Here is a 20,016-nt window from a genome sequence, read left to right as displayed (position 1 = left end):
TGTTCAGCATCTGGTAGAAGCATGGATGGCAAGAGTCTAGAGAGCCCTTCCTCCTTCACCGAAACAATTCTGACACTTTTGGGACATTAAATGTTGCGTCAGACTAGGCTGTTCGAGAACTGACAAACCTTTCCTATTACTTTTCTGATGACGTGAATTTTGGAATCTTCCTTTCCCTCTCCCAAAGAGTTCGAATCAGATCCTGATCGCAAACTCTTTTAGCAAAGGTACATGGCAAACAGAATTATGGGGACCCCCCATATAGGTGTTATCGGCTGCACAACTTCCAACAGACTGGACTAGGATACTTAATTTTATTTCTGACGAAGTTCACTTAAGACCCGAAAACCTGTTATGGGGGGTTTTCTTACGACAAAATTTAAGGACTCCCTCCCTCCACAAAGGTCAAGCTGGCTACAGACATCCTAAAATGCTAAAGGTTCCTCTCTTTTCCCTTCTCCCACAGAGGTTGGATCGGGTCCAGAGACATCATAAAAGGCTAAAGGCTCCTCTCTTTTCCCTTCTCCCACAGAGGCTGGATCCCCAAAAGATGTAACTAGGACATGGGCTTTTACTTTTTGCCAAATTTCAATAACCCTTTCTATTAACCCCTTCTTCGAATCCAACAACCCTTTCTATTAAATGTCCTTAAAAATAATTTACAGACTCCGTACCTTCCCTCCCCCCCCCCCCACATCAGTCAGATCGAGTACGAACGAACTCTCAAAGAAAAAACGAGAAGATTATCTCTTATTTCCCAGTAAGTTTGGCTGATATCCAACAACTTTTACTACAGATAATCCTAGGGACAAGAATTTAGAAACCTTGTCCCTTCATAGAGGTCAGAATGGATATGGACTCCGAAAAGGCGAATTAGAACACTTACTTCCGACCAGGTTTAGCTGAGATCCGAGAGCCCTTTTGGTTGGGTGTTCGGAGGATAAAGTTTAATGATCCCTCCCTCTCCCAAAGGTTGTATTTGGTTTCGGACTAACTAGTACTTTTGTTTTTACTTGCTGCAAAATTTGGTTAGGATCCGACCAGTTTTTCTTGTTGATAGTATGAAGAGATAAATTTAGGGACAGTCCTCCCCTCCCCGTAAAGAGTATGGTCTATGTCCGGATAGCCAAAAGGCTGAGCGAGGATACTTTTACTTTTCACAAAGTTTGGTTAAGTTCTGATTACCCATTGGCAATCGCTCTGTTGACTGCTCCTCCTCCCCCCCCCCCCCGACAGATGTCAGATCAGGTATCAGCCATCCTATGCTATAACCTAGTATCTGCATGTTTCACGTTTTCGAGAAAATCACATAACAGTAATTTTTTTTTTCTTTTGGAACGGGAGAAGTAGAAGAAGATACACAGTTTCTTCGATGGATTTTCTGGAGTCTGTTTTTTTTCCCGTTCATGCCACTCCGTTTTCACTGGACATAGATACTATGTTTTGTTTGTTTAGTAGGGCTGCATTAGATTTTGACTGTTGAAAACCGGTGAAATTTGTTTTTATCCCTGTAGATACAAGGTCGTTTGTCAGTGAGTATAGCAAATAGAAAAATTCTAAAAGCACCATTGGACTTGGTGTGTCGACATCAGGGGAGGTTCATCCTTAACTCAAAATTGAATTTTGTCAATATGCTAGGTTTTGGCAGACGAGAGCCAAAAATTAGAACGACTGCGCTTACTATTACAATCCGTCAAGTTTGGTTGAAATACGGTAACGTCTCTTGGTGATCTGACGAGAATTTAAGTCCCCCCCCCCTTCATTACCGAAGACGTTGGGTCGGAGTCCATAATAGCTAGGGAGATAGCTCTTAGTTGCCACCAAGATTCGTTGTTCTGACAATCTCTTCTGCTAGATGTCCTGATGACATGGATCTAGGGCATCCCTCCCCTGTAGGCTTCAGATTGAGTCTGTACGCCCCAACACAACTATGATAAAAATCCCCTTCACTACCGAGACATGAACTGGATCATTGCTGGACTTTTTTCATTCTACTTCTGAGTCCATGCATACTCATGAAATTTCAGAAAGTCTGATGAAATCGAAGATCTGGTAAGAACAACAGAAAATTCAGTGTTTCTAATTGCCCGATTGACTTTTTCGTGTTTAATTCCCAGAAATCAGGAAGAGATATATTATTGTTTTATGATCATCATAGGAAAAGAAACTACAAAAGGCGTATTGTTGCTCCGAATTAAAACTTTTGATTTGGATCTTGACACCTAGGAGCATCAAGTGAAATTGAGAAAGGAGAAATTCTATAATTTCATTACAAATATAACTATGTTGTTCTATAAAATGTAGTCAGTCTTGGTAGCCTTTTCATTTGCATTCAGCATATGAGACATTTTAAATCAACAGATCAAAAAAAAAAAAAAAAAAGAATCTTTTTATTGAAGATATATTCAAAAACCTGATGGTGAATTCTTTTCTTTATCTAGTTCGCTTGTTGAGTTTGACCCTCTCAGTGCTTGCAGTAACTCGGAGAAGGGAATGGTATTTTTGCCCAGTAACCCTTGAAATCCCGTTTTTTTATAATGTGCATATAATGCACCTTAACCATTTACACGTGCGCCCGAGTGACAGTTCACAGTTTGCTAAGTTGTATGTATAAGAATTGGCGCATTAAAAAATTTGAAATTTAATATTGTCAGCTTGTCATAAAATATCCTGGGAAACAAAATACAAATGACTATAAAAAATGTGGCCCAGCAAAACAGTTTGAAACTGGAATTGATAAAGGATTTTCTAAAGTTTTGAATAGCAGCTATATTCTATTGTCTCAAATCCATTTCTCAAAGAATTGTTTCCTTTTTTCAGTCTCTTCTGAATGATGTCTTTGGGAACATCAAGTAAATGGAACCAGAACCTCTTTGAAATATAATTATATTCTTATTTCTAAATTGAAATACATTTTCTCTAATAAAGGGGGATCAAATGGAACCGAAATGCTACGTAGTAAAAAGTCACATCGAATGATTATCCCGATTGCGCATATCATCTTTTCCATGCTGAACTGTCCCTGGACAATGCAATTTTGCTATGCAGCGCTTAATGCTTTTGTTGGGCCTTTGTATTTTTTGAAAGTATATTTCCTAGGAAAATCCCCTGGCAATAATGGATGAGCTTCGTCAAATAGAATATACAGTGATCTCTAAATTGGAATTGCTTCTGTCTTTATTACTGCTGCGGGGGCGAAATATTTTGTCCGGTATCATTGGGTCCAGCTGCTTTGGATTATGATAGTGATCACGGCTCATTTTTATCAATAGTGCTATATTGTAATTTAAAGACGTATTTTATGTTCATGATCATAAATCGACTACATAACTGATCATAATAGCTATTCCTATTATTTAATTGGTTTGTAGAACAATAAACTGACTCTTGACATTGTTGAATAACTAGTATAGGTAAAAGCACACAAAACATGCGTGGAAAATATTCCGCGCATATTGAATCGGATTCTAATCGATTTTTTTAGTCGAGACTTGATTCGGACGTTTAGAGATTAAGATAATGACTGTCAACCCTCACTCTTGTTTACATTTGGAAATTCCAAGATGAACCAGAAAGAGGATCATTAGGTAATGAAGTAAAATGCGCTTAAAAAACTTCCAGTTTTATTTATCTGTTTAACAATTTTTTTTTGTTTTTGAGTTAACCATAGTTTAATGTTATCTTTGGCTAACCTAGAAAGTCACGTTTCTGGAGACCAGCATCACGCTATTCATATACCCTCTTAGTGTGCGCCTTTTCATCGGTGTTATTTTGCTTCAACAATTCTGTACCACTTTTGGATCGGTGGGCTCAGTTAAGGCTACTAATAAGAAATAAATACTAGTAAAATACCGCTAGAGAAACAGTGTTAAAGGCTATTAACTTTTCAGTTTTGGCTATTAAGTTAGTCATGCTAATAGCTTTTGATGAACTTTACTTTGAAAAAAATTTGGGTTTGAGAGCTTTCTAGATTGTAGAATCATAGATAAAATGACATGAATGTCTATAGCAAATGAACTGCATGTATTGTAATTTGGTTTTAGTCTGTCTGTGTTTTATTGTTGTACTTTTTCTCTTGTTTATTATTTCATCTTTTAATATTACTGATCAGTACTATTATTTGTTTCTTTAGAAAGATAGGATGTACATTTTAAAGATAAAGTAGGTATATATATTAAAGATAATTCTACTATGCTATATTATATTTTAGGGTTGACATGGAAATGATGCTCAACAAGCTGATACCTGAAAATGTTACCTATAAACACTCTTGCGAAGGTCCAGACGACATGGTATGTGATACTTTGATCTATTTCCAAAATCTGTGTCCCAAGTATTTTTTAATGCTAATATAAAGGATAATCAGCCCCTTAAAAAGTCTCAAATACACGACAATTAACAGACACAGAATGATGAAACATATATATATATATATATATATATATATATATATATATATATATATATATATATATATATATATATATATATATATATATATATATATATATATATATATATATATATATATATATATATATATATATATATATATATATATATATATATATATATATATATATATATATCCTGAGTCTGAGCTTCAAAATTTAAATTATATCAATCTTATAGGAGAGCCACAGGAGATAAACTTACAGGGGAGTCAAATATACATTCGTACATGTATCAAAAGATTCATTTTACCGCTGTTTCTGTGTCTAAGAAAAGAAGATATATGCTTTTCCGAAAGCCAGTCACCTATAATTATATTAAGGGTGAGTAAACGGATTGAATAAGTTGGCAGAGCCATCTAAGAATGAGAGCGGGTCTCCGCTTGAATAAAAACGTCACACAGCGTCTATGAAGTACTGCAGTTGAGATAGTCACATTTAGTACTGTGAGTAAGGGGGTATTTATTGAATATTTCCTTTAAAATTTTGAAAGACTGTTTTAGAGATAATTCTGGTGCCAAAGAGCATCTATAAAATGAGATTGGGATTCTCCGATCAAATTGCTCGAATTGATGGGTTGCACCTCAAATGTTCGATATACTGAATTGTTGCTTATGGATGGTTATACAGCTAGAAGAAGTCAGTGTACCTGCAAAAAAAAAAAAAAATGAAGTTGTGTCTGTTAGAAATTGAGCCTTTTGTTTTTTATTGTTCTGATCAATTGGCTCATAACCAAGTTGTCATATTTAGAAATAAGCAAGACAAATTTATAAAAATATATTACCCGGACCTATAGGATCATTTTGTTTTACGTCTTAATCCAAATTCTTCTGTTATCTTTTTTCCAATAAAGACAAAGGATGAATTTTTGAATTAAAGCATGTAACTGATGAACCTCTCTTGTAACTTAGAGATATTAAGCAAATCATTATGTTGTTGCTTCAGTTTTTTATGTACGCACATTTTTTTATACCTACTACTACTAAAACTACTAACAACTCACTCAGCACCAAGTGGCCTGAGGCTAACACAGCTATATAGACCCCGGCGCCGCGCCGATGAGGGAAGACCGGTGGCGGTGGTTCCAAAAACAGCACGCCGCGCCGCCGGTAAGATATCAGCGGCGCGCCGCCGGGACGAGATCGGTGGTGCGCCGCCTGGGCGATCCCGTTTGACTGCCAACATTAATTTTTTTTTAAGTCTGTATCAAATCACAGCTTAAATTTTCAACAGATTCGAGCCTATTAATGAGTTCAAAAATTTACAAGTCGCTGGCTGGAAACTGGTCTTCTTCGTTATTCATCAAGAGAAGTAGAAATATGGTAGAAACGAAATGGCTGTGGCGTTTCAGAACCCTTGCATAATACGTGTAGTTAAAGTATCTATTAGTTATGTTTTCTTAACATAAACAATTATCAAAATTAGTAGTTTTTTTTTATCGAGCATTACTGCATACAAAATTTCAAATACCGTAACACAAAATTCGTCAGTTATCTGGGTACAAACTTTGAATATAACTTTGAACTTAGAAGCTTAATTTTTTCATAATGCCCTTTGACTATATCTGTTTTATAACCTTTAAAACAGTTGAAATGGGTGACTTTGATATTGATTGTTCTTTTTTTTTTGCTCTTTTGGATTCTTAAAAATATTTCTTGTATTAAAAAATGGTTTTTAATTACAATTTTTAAAGAAAATGCATTTTAAAGTTTTTTGGCTTCTTTATAGAATATATGTCATGTAGGCTAAGGCTGAACTGCTGCTTTTTTATTGCTTTTGGCTGCTCTTTTGGATATTATTCGTTTTTTTTCTTTTGGGGGTTTATTCCAAATTATAAATTCATAAATACCTAATATCAGTCAAATTATAAACTGCATCTAAAAGGAGTAAACATATCAGATTGAAAAATACATGATGAACACTTCACATGAGAACACTTCAATTACAATGAAACAAAAAACACTTATAGTTTATTCGGTATGAAGAAAAATTAAATGCCAGCTATTTTCTGGTAAAAAAATATAAGTCCACCATTGTTAAATATAAATAAGCGAAACAATATACAGATTGAAGTAGCTCCAGGGAGATGCTGAGATTTTCCTCGAAGTTCGGTACTTTAAATCCAAGCGAAATTTTAGGACACTCAGTATCAGTTAATATTGAGTTAAAGCTTTGATTTCCAAATGCTCACAAAAATTACCAAATTTAAGGAAGTTGCAACAATTATTCACCTGTGGTCAAAATACTCAAAGACCTCTTAGATTCCCACTCAGGCTCAAAGTCTCTGCTATGGTCATTTCCATGGAAATCTCCAAAGAGTTTCTCTTTAAAATAGCTTTCAAGCGTAGTTTGGGGTATTTAGCCTTTTTTGCTTTTCTTCAAAGATTTGAAAAAAGTTTTATAATATTCCAAATGTTACATTTGTTATATTTGTGCATATTTTTGGTAATCATTTGTGGGGTGATCGAATTTTTTAAACCACTGTAGATACGTAAGAACGTTGCAACGTCTAGTACCCTGAGGTCAGAAGACTGTCAAGACTCCTCCTTGAATCTCCCAAATTGAAAGCTTTTATTATGACCTGACCTTTTAATGTAACTTGGGCTCTGGACAAAGGGCACCATTGTCACTCGAGCGCAACTTTAGGTGGGGATGTCGAAATCGCTTTCGTCACACCAATTCATTTTAGTGTGAATCTACCTTGTACTTATGAATGAATGAATGTTTTCAAATTAAACCCGCTTCATCAATAAGAAAAAAAACGGGTTGGACGCATATGTCCCTTTCCCTTTGGACGATAAAACCATGCAAGTGCTGTATCAAGTATGACTCACGAAAAGCTTGTTAATTTTTGTCAACTTTTCAACTTTTTGGCAACCCTGCTTTCAATAAAAAAAAATCAAGGTACTATCACTTAAATATAATAACTCCCTATGCCCCCCCCCCCTATGGATACTATCTGCTTTAAATAAAACAAATAATTAACTTATCGTCACCCCTGCTTTCAAAAAAAAATCGAGGGTTTATCATTTAAATATGATAGCTCACTACCCCCCCCCCCATCTGGATACCACCGTTATAGGTAGACGTCTAAGCTTTACATTATAAAAATGAGTTACTTAAAAATTATCAATGTCACTATATGGTTGAAACAAAATCGTAAAAGAAAATTAATCATCTGAGTGTTCCTTGAAAAAAAAATTGAGGGAATGAGTAAAGGGGTAAAAAGACAACAACAAAAATGTCGAAATTATTCAGATATACCTCGAATTATTGGAACAATAAGTAATAGATTTGCTATGGCATTCAATAAGATCCAAAGAATCTAATTAAAAGGGTGCACACAAAAGCCAAATTTGGCCAGTAGCCTATGAGAAATCGCAAAATACCCAAGACAATGAACAAGTCTTAATGGGGGGCCCTGGGTCTATCAAAATATTTCAATGGTTTCCCAGGGAATTTGATATCATTTTCTTCTGTCTCCACTTTAAATGAAAAAAATAATTAACCTTTCGGCATCCCTGCTTTCAATAAAAAAAAAATGTCTTATCACTTAAAAATGATAGGCCCCGATCCCCCCCCCCCTATAGGCAATAATTTACAGTTTATTTACGAGTCATATTTTTGGGGTAGCTTCCGAACAATTGAGTGTTAAACATTCAGGCGTTCAACAACTGAATATTAAAAATTCAGGGGTTATAAAATTTATTGTCAAACATAAAGAAAGTATTATCTAAAAACAGCAAAAAAAAAATAAAAAAAAAAATACGCAAACTTACAATTCTGGCGTATAAGCACTCTGTCGGCTATAAGTTTAAGAATCCAAAAGAAGGCTGAAGTTGTATAGTAGTTAATGCATTCTATAATTCTATTAGACTTGAAAATAAAATTCTTGACTACGACCGATGTTAGAAATAGCGATTGGGAAACTGCATTCGAAATGATTTAAACGAAATGATTCGAAATGGTTTTTTTCTCAACACATGAAGAACTGTGTATATTGCAATATTTGCAATTGCATATTGCATGTGTCTGGTTTTTATGCAAAGTAACAAAAGAGAGGAAAATTATTGAACAAGAGAGTAGTGAAGAATTACGGTATGCAAAGTAATATTTGGCAGGGAAGTCACTGGTGATAAATCGCTAGGGGTGGCAGCGGGATTGCGTGATTTTCGGGGATTCGGGGATTCGGGGAACCAAATTTTTTTCGGGGTCACGCATAGATTTTCGGGGAAATACCCGAAAATTTGGGGATAGTGCAAGCCCTGCTTGATTTCTAATCTGGAAAATCGAAATACTAAACCACACGAGAAGGAAAAGCTCCGACTTGCGGTTGACGCACTAAAGAATTGCCGCAAAATTAATTTAAAGTCGACCGAACGCCGCCGCCTGTGTTGGCGGCGGCGCGCCTTTGGCGCGCTGGCGGCTTTACGACACTTGGGGGGCGTTTGACCGGGCCTCTCGTCGGCGGCGTTCGGTCGATCCACCGGCACGGTGCCGGGGTCTACAGCTATACACGCTCCTCCTTCATCCCAGTCTATTCAAAGCCTTCCTCTTTACACCCTCCCAAGAAATTTTAGTTTTCCTTAATTTTTCCTATAACTTCCTCGCCTTTTATTCGGGGACGATCTGTTCTTTGTTTGACCCTAAACGATTGGCCCAAAAAGACCATCTGTGGCAATCTGTCATCCTTCTTCCACAAAACGTGTCCTTGCCATATCAACCTTTCTCTCATTATAGCTCTAGAAATCGGGATAGAACCATATTCTCCGTACAGCTTACTGTTTGAGATATATATTCACGCCTACAAATATTATACTGCTTTGCTTAGGCAACCCCTAACACATGACTTAGCTATGAAGAGGTTTTTCAGCCCAAAAAAGCCCATCATAATAAACAGTACCCAGGAGATAATTCATCACTCAGAATCCAGTGAAAATATTGTGTCGTTTACAAGGCTATAATTTTCTCGGGGGTGCCACTCCTGAAGATTACCCTGCAGTGCCGTTTGCAGTCACAGTTCTGGTTAGACAAACTCGCGACAGGTCCACCCTGACGCCACTATGAAGCTACGCAAGCAGTATTTCCCTTTCGGGAATAGAGACGGAGGAAAGAGCTTATGACGAAAATGAGATCCCAAACCATCTAACAAAACCGGAACAACATTTTTTGCACCACTAAGCATAAAATAAAGCTAGGAATTCGAGAATGGATTTGTAAGGTAAATGTCTATTAGCAACTGAGGAAAGGGACCGTTGTGAGTTATAGGGGGCGCAAATCTCCTCTCCAAGGAGACATTTTGGAGGAAAATGTAGGTCTAAAATTCATAATGACAGTCCACTACAAAATCTTGCGTACAAAAGATTTTCGAGAAGCTCTGTTAATATCGCACACAAGGCCGTAACGCTTTAGTACCTTTAAATTTATAGGAGTATCTTTCTACAAAAGTCTCGGAAAAAATTCCATTTTATTCCATTATATTATGTAATACTACTTTGAAGTTTTATAGTTTTTTCCCGTTAGTTCTTGGAGCTGTTGTCTGCCCCCTAAAAACGAAGAATGACATTGAAAATTTGACTTGCAATTCATAATTTTTCCGGATTTCTATGCTGATATTCTTTATGAATGGAATGTTTCGAACTTCAGTTTTTCCATACCTTTTGAGACAAATCAACCTGTTATTCCGAGCAGAATCATAATATGTAATATTCTGTGAGTATTGGCATTTGAAATTTCAGTTACCACTCAATGTTCCCTGCGGGGAAATTTCCCCACCCTGAACGGCATGCCATTAAGGCCTGTTCACATGTGTGCCTGACTATAAATCAGTGCCTAACTGTCTTCATTTGGACCCATCAGGACTGCATGGAAAAGAGGTAATAAATTATTATCAGTCAAAAATGATGATATTTAAACATAGATATCTGGCTAAGCACGTCTATCAATCTAATTTTATCTTTCATACCACTTAAAAATGATTTGGAATATCAAGGAAAAAAAGAAAAAAAAACATGTGATTTTAAACAAGTTTCAAAAATGGCTTTAATTGCTGTTAATTTGTTTGTGCAAAAACTTTTTTTTTCTTTCGTTCATTTGCTTATCAATTTAATCTTCTATCTACGAGTATATCAATTTAATCTTCAATTTTAATCTTCGTTACGTAGTTGAATTTCATATCTTAAAAAACAAAGCATTGGGCTAAGAAAAATGAGCATAGGGATATATTAATCATTTTTCGAGAGAATGGGAGTACATTCGAATCTTCAAATTCCAAACGTTATAGAAATTTGAAATTCCAAGGAAAGAGAAGCAGAAATTGTTTTAAGACTTTTTGGAAGCTGCAGAAATTTTGCCTTGAAGTAATATTTTGTTTCTATTTTAATTCGCAATTTATACCCAAAAACCTCCAAATGGGATATGCAGTCCACGCAGCTTGTGCTGTCATCTTTCTACCGAAAGTTCATCAGTATTAAGAAAAATAATCTTCTACTGCAATGTTCAGTATGGTCTTCAACTTTTCAGTCGCATCTGAAGAACCTTAGAGCCTTGCAGAATTCTGCCATTAGGATTTTGGCAAATTATGGACCTAGATATTCAGTGAGGAATGTGTATTTAAAACTAAATATTCTTCCACTTGTAGGTATATTCCTTTTTTATCGGTCAATGTTAATGTTTGACATTATTAATAACCTTACCCTAGATTGTTTTAATGGTATGTTTATGACTGGTGTGGATCTTCACAGCTATAATACGAGAAGCGCAAATGTATTTCGTCGGCCACAGTGGGAAAGAACTCGGTCACAGTTTTCTGCTCGGTACATCTTGCCAAGTTCATTTAGTCATTTACCAATAGTGGTCGTGCTTGAGCATGACCGGAGTATTTTCCGGGGAAATTTGAGGGACTTTTGTAATAATAATTATGTTTTTGTTGTATTTATTTATTTTTGCTTTAGTAGTGCCATATATGGTATAAGAATTAGTGATGGTGATGTGTTGTTAGCCCGTTGGCGGGGGGTATTGGTTTGTTTTTGTTTATATGTATAGAATTATGTGTTGGGTGTTGGAGTCGGCCTAGCGAACCGAAAGGTTCCTTATTTTTGCATTATTTTTTAAAATTGGCACTTATTTTTGTAAATTTGTATGTAAATAAAATGATGCTTCTGAAAAAAAGAAAAAAAAAGTCGCTTTTAATATATTTACATGCAACATTTACCATGAGACGCCCTGTGCTTTGAATAGTCGTGATTATGAACTAAAACAGATTAATACAACCTTAGTCTCAATCCGATCCTAAGCATAAACACTATTAACGCCATACAATTTTTATTGATTCAGCAGTAATACTGATACTGTCGCTTAGCTAATTTAAGCTAATTGACTATCTCTTCTGTCTCCTATGTTCCTTTGAAATGATGTCGATGTTTTTATTTCTTTCATTTGGTTCAACACCAAATGCCAAATGTATTCCTTAGCTCTTAATTGATTACTTTCTAATTACCTTTTGGATGTCAAACTACTAACGCACCAGTCCTCTGGAACTAAAGGTTGACCGAAAAGCTCAGCAAGAAACTAGCACATCAGTTTGTAGTGTCGTGTTAGTTAGTCAAAGTCAAATCTTTTCGTGTCTGAGAAGTAAGAAGTTTGGCAAGAATATCGCCAAAATTCTTGGAAATGTAAGTTCCATTAGTGGAAATGTAGACTAGCCTAATCTATACTGTCAGTACTAGCAGCTTTGGTGATGATATTTGGCGTTTTTGCATATATTCCTCGGAACTAAGGCATGAAAACACAAATCTGTGAAGTTTTATGTATTAGAAAAGTAAGGTATTAGTAGTTTGGTAAATACATTGGCGCTTATTTTAAGTTGTGTGATAGTTGTATTGTCTGTCATTGAATATAGTTTTTTTTTCAGCCTGCTCATGTAAAAGCGTGCTTTCTTGGTTCTTCACTCACACTTCCAGTTAATGACGGCAAGTTAGCATTAGGTACTTGGCAAGGAGTTTGGCTTTGTGAACATAGGAATCATGCTGGGTCACGGAAACTGATTGTAACTTTAAATGGATGCCCGAGAGATATCAGCCGAGATGGTGGCACGCGAAGTTTGCAGTCTCCTGGTCCGCGGGGAGCTGATTCGCCTGTAGCCTCAACTAGCAGCTAATTCTAGTTTTTAAATGTGCTCCTCCTTGGTTTTACCATTGCAGGAAAATTACGTTATGTTTTGATTAAAATGCGATGAAAAGCACGTGCTCACCGTGTATTACGCTCAGTTTTGTTAACAATTTTGTGAGACGATCAAAGATTTGCTCTTCATTTTACGCTTTTGTCAGAAATATTATTGCTTATTCCGCGTTTGTATCTTATGGAGTTTCTTTCTTTTTTTGTAATCGCTATTTTCAAAGTTGCTCTTCAACTGAAAGTTCTTAATTAAGTTTGAGAACAATTTCGACATTGGCTGTTTTAACTCTTTTTCTTTATTCATGAATACCTTGCAGCAGTGACTATTTGGTGATTGACCTTAACAAACAGAAACAGATCATTATTAAAACAGACTTAAATTTTGAGAAGACAAGTATGCTGTTATGTGTTAGCTGGAATTTCGCTGCTTCTTGCTTGTAACAAGTTCCTTGCCTATGAATTTCCCGAGTAAGTTCGATCAACTATGACTCATTTTAAGATCCAACTCACTCGAAAGGGGGCAAAGTAAATTAAGAAGAACTGAATTTTCTACAAATTTCGGATATATAACATTTAAGACTCATTGGTTGGGTATATTGTACATGTGCCGTCAAAGGTCTACATTGCAGCCATACTACAGACTTTTCTTGAATACTGCCGAAGTGCAGACAATATATCGTTGTCATCGATAAATTCTGCCCAAATCAAACATATTAATGTACTTCCCTTGCATTATAAAGCCTGCAATACATTTTATTCCAAGCTGATTGGCTCAAATCTTTGTACCATTTGCGAAGGTGTAAAAAAAAGTCTATTTTTAATTCGTATTGAGTGAGGAGGGGGGTCCTTATAAAAGTATTATTCACAGTTTGGATGATCCTATTTTGGGATAGAATCTATCACTTGAACTGCTCCTTTAAAAAAACCTTTGGGTGTCATTTTGTTGCTTGATCAAGATGAAATGATTTTAATCCAAATAAGATGTAGAATTAATAATAGTAAGGGACTTCTTTCGAGTAACGTGGTGTCTGCTCAATTACGTTTTCTGAATCCAGCAATCTCTATCTATTTTAAAATATATATGTAAATTTACTATATATTTATGATCTAAAATGTATTCAATGATTAAAAATAAACTTATTTTGTCGGGTTTTTTTTCCATTTTAAAGTAAAACATGGCTTTTCCTATTTCTTGATTTACTTAAAGGGGGGATTTGGAAGTCTTTTTGTCACGAAATGGATTAAAGAAAAAAAAAATCTATTTTATGTAATTAAATTTGGAACGCTTAATCTAAAGTAAAAAAAAAAAAAAAAAACGAACCCTGCTCCCACCCTTGTATCATCATTTTTTTGGCTTCAATGTTTTCCTCCAAGTCGGCAAAATTAAATTTAATTATTGAAAATGTATGTTCGTCTAAGTTATTTAAAGAATATTTATATAAATTGATGCATCTTGGTCTTGAATTAGCTTGTTTTAATGACCTGAAGAACAAAGAAAGAAAAGAAATCCTGAGACAAAAATTGAAAAGGGGAAATTTATTTAGCAAAATTCAATCGATTTTTAGAGCATAAATCATTTCAGAATATGTTGTATTGACATATGATTAGATATGCGAAGGTATTCAAGCACTAGATCCTTAGTCCAGTTGTTGAACTATAAGAAATTTTGTGGAAATTGTTTCTCTTGTTTCAATTGCATTTTACTTTTGTGGGAATTTTTAGAGCGATTAAGTTTTTCTTTTTCTATGATCATTTTGGTCTCAAATGCTTTTAAGAAACAAGATTTATATTTAATGCTTAGTTCTAATTCTCCACTCATGCGGAAATCAGCTTGTTACTTGGAGGGATGCCCCAGGTACCATGCCTCTTTTAAGGTTCAAAAATATAAAACATATTTGCTTAACACTTCACAATTTTCCAGGAATATCGCAAAAAAGGGTGTTCTTTTATTTTACTTCTCTGGAGATTCTTGGTTCCTGTACCCCCCTCCCTTCATCACAAATAAGAACTGAAATGACACCTTTGCTCAATAAAACGTCTTCGATCTTCCCCGTTTGATGCTCTTGAACATTTTAAGCCTTAGATGGTTTTGTATTTTACGTTAGAAACTAAAAAAAAACTGAGAACATTGTAAAATAGTTCAGATTTATCTGAAAAACAATCGCCAAGGTCATTAATCTAGGGTGCATTCGAAATCTTATTGTGATGGCACTTTCCATGATATGAGCAGTAGCTTACAATAAGCCTGTAATCTATATACAGAAAACCGAATGTTAGGTAATATAGCGAAAGTTTTTTTTTACGTAAAAATCCTAAGTGAATGAAATAAGCTTTTAAAGGAAAATTCAGAAAAATAGGAAGCAAATGACTTCAAGAACCCAATCAAAGCCTGGTTTCTTTTGCTATTGTCTCAGTTATATTCCAGGTTGTGAATTTTCTTAAGTCTTGATATTTTATTTCTACTATTTGGTAGTGCATTCAAACCTAAGTTGTTTTGTCGATTTGTTTTTCTTCTTTCTCTTTCACTCTTGCGAATGAGTACTAGTATCTTTGTCTGACAAATTCATTGCATTCTTAATTTTCGGTCTATTCATACGTTGACGCATAATCTGACGCAAAATTATCACTACTAATTCCCTAAAATCGTATTTTTGGTCAGTTTTGTTGTGTCTCAGAACCTCAAAAATTGGCAAAGAGGACTGCTCTTAACGTTTCATGTGCCAGTCCCTAACCTTACAGCTACTGTGAAGACATTCGATGACACACAATAAGATAATCTCGAATGCACTCTTGATGCTGCAACTATTTATATATTTTATTAATGACGCATGTAATTCATGTCCTTTCCTAATAGAATCAAACGACTTCTTTTTATTTGTTTTTTTAACATACTATTAGAATTTTTTCTTGAACAGTCTTAATATGGCTATATGCAATAAATAATATTATTGAAAGAATCGGTTGTTTTTCTTACAGATAATAAATTATCCACATTAGGAATATTGGAATCTATTGCTTATAATATTCCAATATTCCTCATCGGAACATTATAAGATATTTTAGGAATATTGGACCCATTTGCTTTTGCCTAGTTTGTGTGATATTCCTGTTTTTGTCTGATTTCGAGCCATTCTCCGTCCGTTTCGTGGATGTGTTGATTTTATTTCATTTTCTGCATACAAAGTTGGTTGTCGTATCTATTCGAATGCATTTTTGACAATGTATATGAAATTTGTATAGATTTGATTTATTGTTTTGACGGAAAAGAAAAACCGATAATATTGATTTTTATTCGTTGCAGCTAGCGCAATTGATGCAAAATGCCTAGGATAGTGTAACCTGTAAAAATAATTTGATATTACGCATGTAAAAACTGAAGTCAGTCCCCCAGTGATAAAAGATGAATGCCTATCTGGCATTTCTTAGTTTGACTTTAAAGCAGTTTATACTTTTTACTTGACTATTGGTCCTATGCTGTCCTTAGTTTTTCTCAATGTTTTCCTCCAGCCTTGTAGGTCTATCTCCTAACATTTAATTGTTATTCATACTTGTTGATATGATTCATTTGTTGACAGTAAAGATACGACATTTAATTAATCATCTTTGATAAATTAACTATGTACCGTACTTCTCTCTTGGGATTGTTTTGTTTTTGCCATCTTAACCAGTTTCCCAGAGGTCATGCTTCAAGCGGTTCCTATGTTGGTTTTGTTGTGTTAATTATTCAAAGTTTTTACTTATGTTCTAAGCTTTGGTCACCTTATAGTTAGCTTCTATTGGTGCTTTTAAATATGTGTTTTGAAAGTGAAGTGAGTCAACAGTTTTGTACAATTTATTTATATTTGTTTTCTGTTATGAAAATTCTTTGTTTTAATCCACATTTTGTGGTTCTCGTTTTGATACGGCAACTTTTTTAATCTCCTTATTCGAGTTCACTAAAAGCATAAAGATATTTCTGGTATTTCTATAGGAAATACCTTGATTTTACAAAAAAAAAAGCTTAGGCTTTTTATTTTATTCAACTGGTTTGTTCGATGGTTTGCCGTCCCAAATTAAAGCAGATTCCTTCAAAAAATATATATATATATATATTTCAGTCTGTTACAGTTTGAAGAAGGAAAACGATAACAAACAACGTATTTCGGTAAAAGATAAATAAAAAGATACCAAGGGATTTAGCAGACGTTACCTTTCGAATATGCAAGGATCGATTACTCAAAACTGTTTTTTTTTTTTTTTTGTGGAAAATATGTTTTGATTTTGGACGGGGCTGGTACTTCGGATGTTTGAGATTCGTGAGTGCGTTCGGACCGTGGACTGCAGTTGTACTCCAATCTAGTTCAAGCGATCGATTTGTCTCCGTTAGTCACAGCTACTTTGACCATTTTACCCTCTTACTCTAGTTGACTTTTCGTAAATCCCGTCACTAAGTTGCACCAGCGCATAGTCACTTAGCGATGTTGGAAATTTCACTGATGGATTTTTGACAAAAGTAGTTTTAGAGCATTTAGAAAGGACTCCGTTTAAGTTCCTCTGAAAATTTACCTGACTTTACTGACAACCAAACCTTGTCTGGGCTAAAAGTCAACCATGATCAACTACCACTGTTCAGGGTCTGAACGCAATCTATAGCATCAAGTGTATGCGTATTTTTACAACCTTATTCTTGCAAGACACTGGAAAAAAAAATTCTAACTTTAGATGAACACATTTTAGTTAGACATAATGAAGACTAAGAGACAGACAACGCTACTCATAGCAATAATAATTTGGGAAAGTAAATAATTTAAAAAAGAACAGAGCTTGCTGTGTTTTGATACTAAATTCATTTATCTTCGAATATCTCTGCTAAATTCTAACGTGAAGGTGTCAATGTAAATTTTAAGAAACTGTCAAATTACCACCACCTAGGAAAGATTCAGATGAGTGTCTCGAATAAGCGCAGCGCCCACAACCAAGTAGCTTCTTGGTCAGTTAAGACAATCTTAAAAAGAACTGTCTCAGCCTGTAGTAATATTTTTGCTTGGACAGGAATAGCATTACTGTTGATCTTTTTTCTTTCAAGTAGAAAAAGCCTAGGTGGTCAGAATTCTTGGTTTATTCTTACATTTAATTACTGAGGCCATTACTCATTCATTGAAGTGTCAAAATTCTATAATTTATAGTAGCTGCGAGCAGACTGTCTTAGCAATGCGTCTGAACTTAAAGAAATAAAAACCAAAAATAAAACGGTCTGTTGAAAGAAAAACAATAAGGTTGAACGTTGTCTTGAAATTGTTGAATGTTAGATACGACCTTTAGACGTGATGACAGATATACATACTTTGGTTTAGGTAAAATTTCAGTTTCTACTGAGTATCTAATTGTGGTCATACGATTTTCATCGACAATCGTATAATTATGGAGAACTCCGGCTACATTATAAATTTAAAAAGACGCCCAAATCTTTACTGTTCTGGAAGAGAAATTAAAAATCGCTAATACAAACGTAAATGAATAAAAATAGAGTTGAAACTTCTACAGCATAATAAAAATACTTTAGATTGACCAATAAAAAATATGATGTACTGATTTTTAATTTCACAGAGTTTGCCAAAATATCAGTTTCATTGACAAATGAATTGTTGAATGCTAAATTGAGAAGGCAATTAAGGTTTTTGGAATTCATTTTTCAACGACAGTCCAAATTTAGAATCTATATTGTTAATGAATATGCCATAAACTAATAAATTAAATGCTTAAATTAGTTTTAAATTGACTAGTCCTGCTTCAAAGCTTCTTTTTCTTATGAGGATTAAAAAGAACGAATATAAATTTTATTACCAACTGCAGCATAGGAAAATGCAAAAGATGTGTACCTATAATAATAGTAAAAAGGAATAATAAATTTTTAAACATCAAAGCTAAACAAAAAGAGGTAACAAAGAATAAAACAAGATAAAAATAAAGAGGATAATGGAGTAAGATAAACACATTTAAGAATTTATTTTGGATGTTTCCCGTATTTCTCGAGGGAAGGATAGACTCGAGAAAATGTCAGCTGTATCGGAATTAAATGAAAAAAATAATAATAATAGGCTAGCCCTGTAGATCCGTAGCCCGGGTACGGTTATATCTATTATTGGTCCAATCAGTATTAAAGAGGACCGACATTGGTCCATGACTCCTTTAGGGTCGTAATGAGAAATTGGAGAACATTTTTGAATTGGATTATAGAGCTCAGAGAATGCGTCTTGGGTTTAGCACATGAAGAGCATAGAGTTTTAACATGAAGATATCTAGTTCATTTCGAACTTAACACGTTTACACCGAAATAGCATGAACACGAATATCAATATCCCGAAATGAGAATTGCAAAAAACGTGGCTGGTGCATATTACATAATTACTCGGGGAGTAACTTTTACCAGTTGTCAATTTGTAAACGATTTCATTCTGTCCAGATTAGTGAAAGTGTTAAGTTTTAATATAGTTAGCATCTAGTTTCATTTAATATAACTGAAGCTTAAGGCTTTGGTTTATGAGAAATTTGGCAACCACTTTAGAAAATGCATTTTAAATTGACGACTTTCTAGTAAGGAAAGAGACTCCCCTAGAACACGGAGTTATTCTATATACATATATATTTATTTATATATATATATATATATATATATATATATATATATATATATATATATATATATATATATATATATTAGAATGGGAACCGTGAATGTTTGCAGAATCCGCATGAAATTTTTCGTTCCTTCTTTGTTCTTATTTTTTTCATAGTTGCTTTTGCTATTTGTCCAATTGTTTAATAAGAATTGGATTACGATTTGTGAATGGAGCAGAAGCTGCTCATTTATCATTTATGAAATAAAACACCTTGTTGATTTAGATAGCGTTTAAAGTTATTTAAAACAATTATAAATTGGCCTCGTCATAGTTAGGTTTACTGGCATGCATACAGTTAAGACCACTCTTCGAAAACTGAAAAATTAGGTCGTTGCGATTTATGTACTGGACATAAACAAAAGACCTGAATTCCCCACAACATGGAATTTTGGTAAGCCTTTGGTTAGGCTGTGAACTAATTACAATGCGCTGTTTTCCCGTTTTAAAGCAGCTACTTTTGTCACAATGTAATAGTAGTCTGTTATGTGATCTATTGAGTCCCTCCACCGCACGGGGGCACCTAAGGCTATGTTGAGTACAGGTTAAACAGTTTATAGGTGTGTGTGTGGGGGGGAGGGGGTATTTTTGTCTCAGTTGGTATTTTTGTCACAGCCTAACCAAAGCCTTTGGTTAGGCTGTGAACTAATTACAATGCGCTGTTTTCCCGTTTTAAAGCAGCTACTTTTGTCACAATGTAATAGTAGTCTGTTATGTGATCTATTGATTCCCTC

General features: G+C 34.7%; 1 protein-coding gene across 2 annotated transcripts in view; it reads left to right on the top strand.

Annotated features, from left to right (window-relative positions):
- LOC148951216 (uncharacterized) overlaps positions 1-19,501 on the top strand; it is a 75,359-nt gene extending 55,858 nt beyond the window's left edge. For both annotated transcript variants that reach the window (XM_089090733.1, XM_089090734.1), the window contains exons 5-6: positions 4,211-4,292; positions 12,364-19,501. In XM_089090733.1, the coding sequence (XP_088946859.1) occupies positions 4,211-4,292; positions 12,364-12,609 (328 nt within the window). In that variant the 3' untranslated portion in view covers positions 12,610-19,501. The remainder of the gene's footprint in view (positions 1-4,210; positions 4,293-12,363) is intronic.
- Positions 19,502-20,016: the final 515 nt, after the last annotated feature.

The sequence above is a fragment of the Artemia sp. Qi Xiang Cuo genome, chromosome 6 (assembly GCF_049724085.1).
Source record: "Artemia sp. Qi Xiang Cuo chromosome 6, ASM4972408v1, whole genome shotgun sequence".
Classification (NCBI taxonomy): domain Eukaryota; kingdom Metazoa; phylum Arthropoda; class Branchiopoda; order Anostraca; family Artemiidae; genus Artemia; species Artemia sp. Qi Xiang Cuo.
This window is presented reverse-complemented; position numbering and strand designations above follow the sequence as displayed.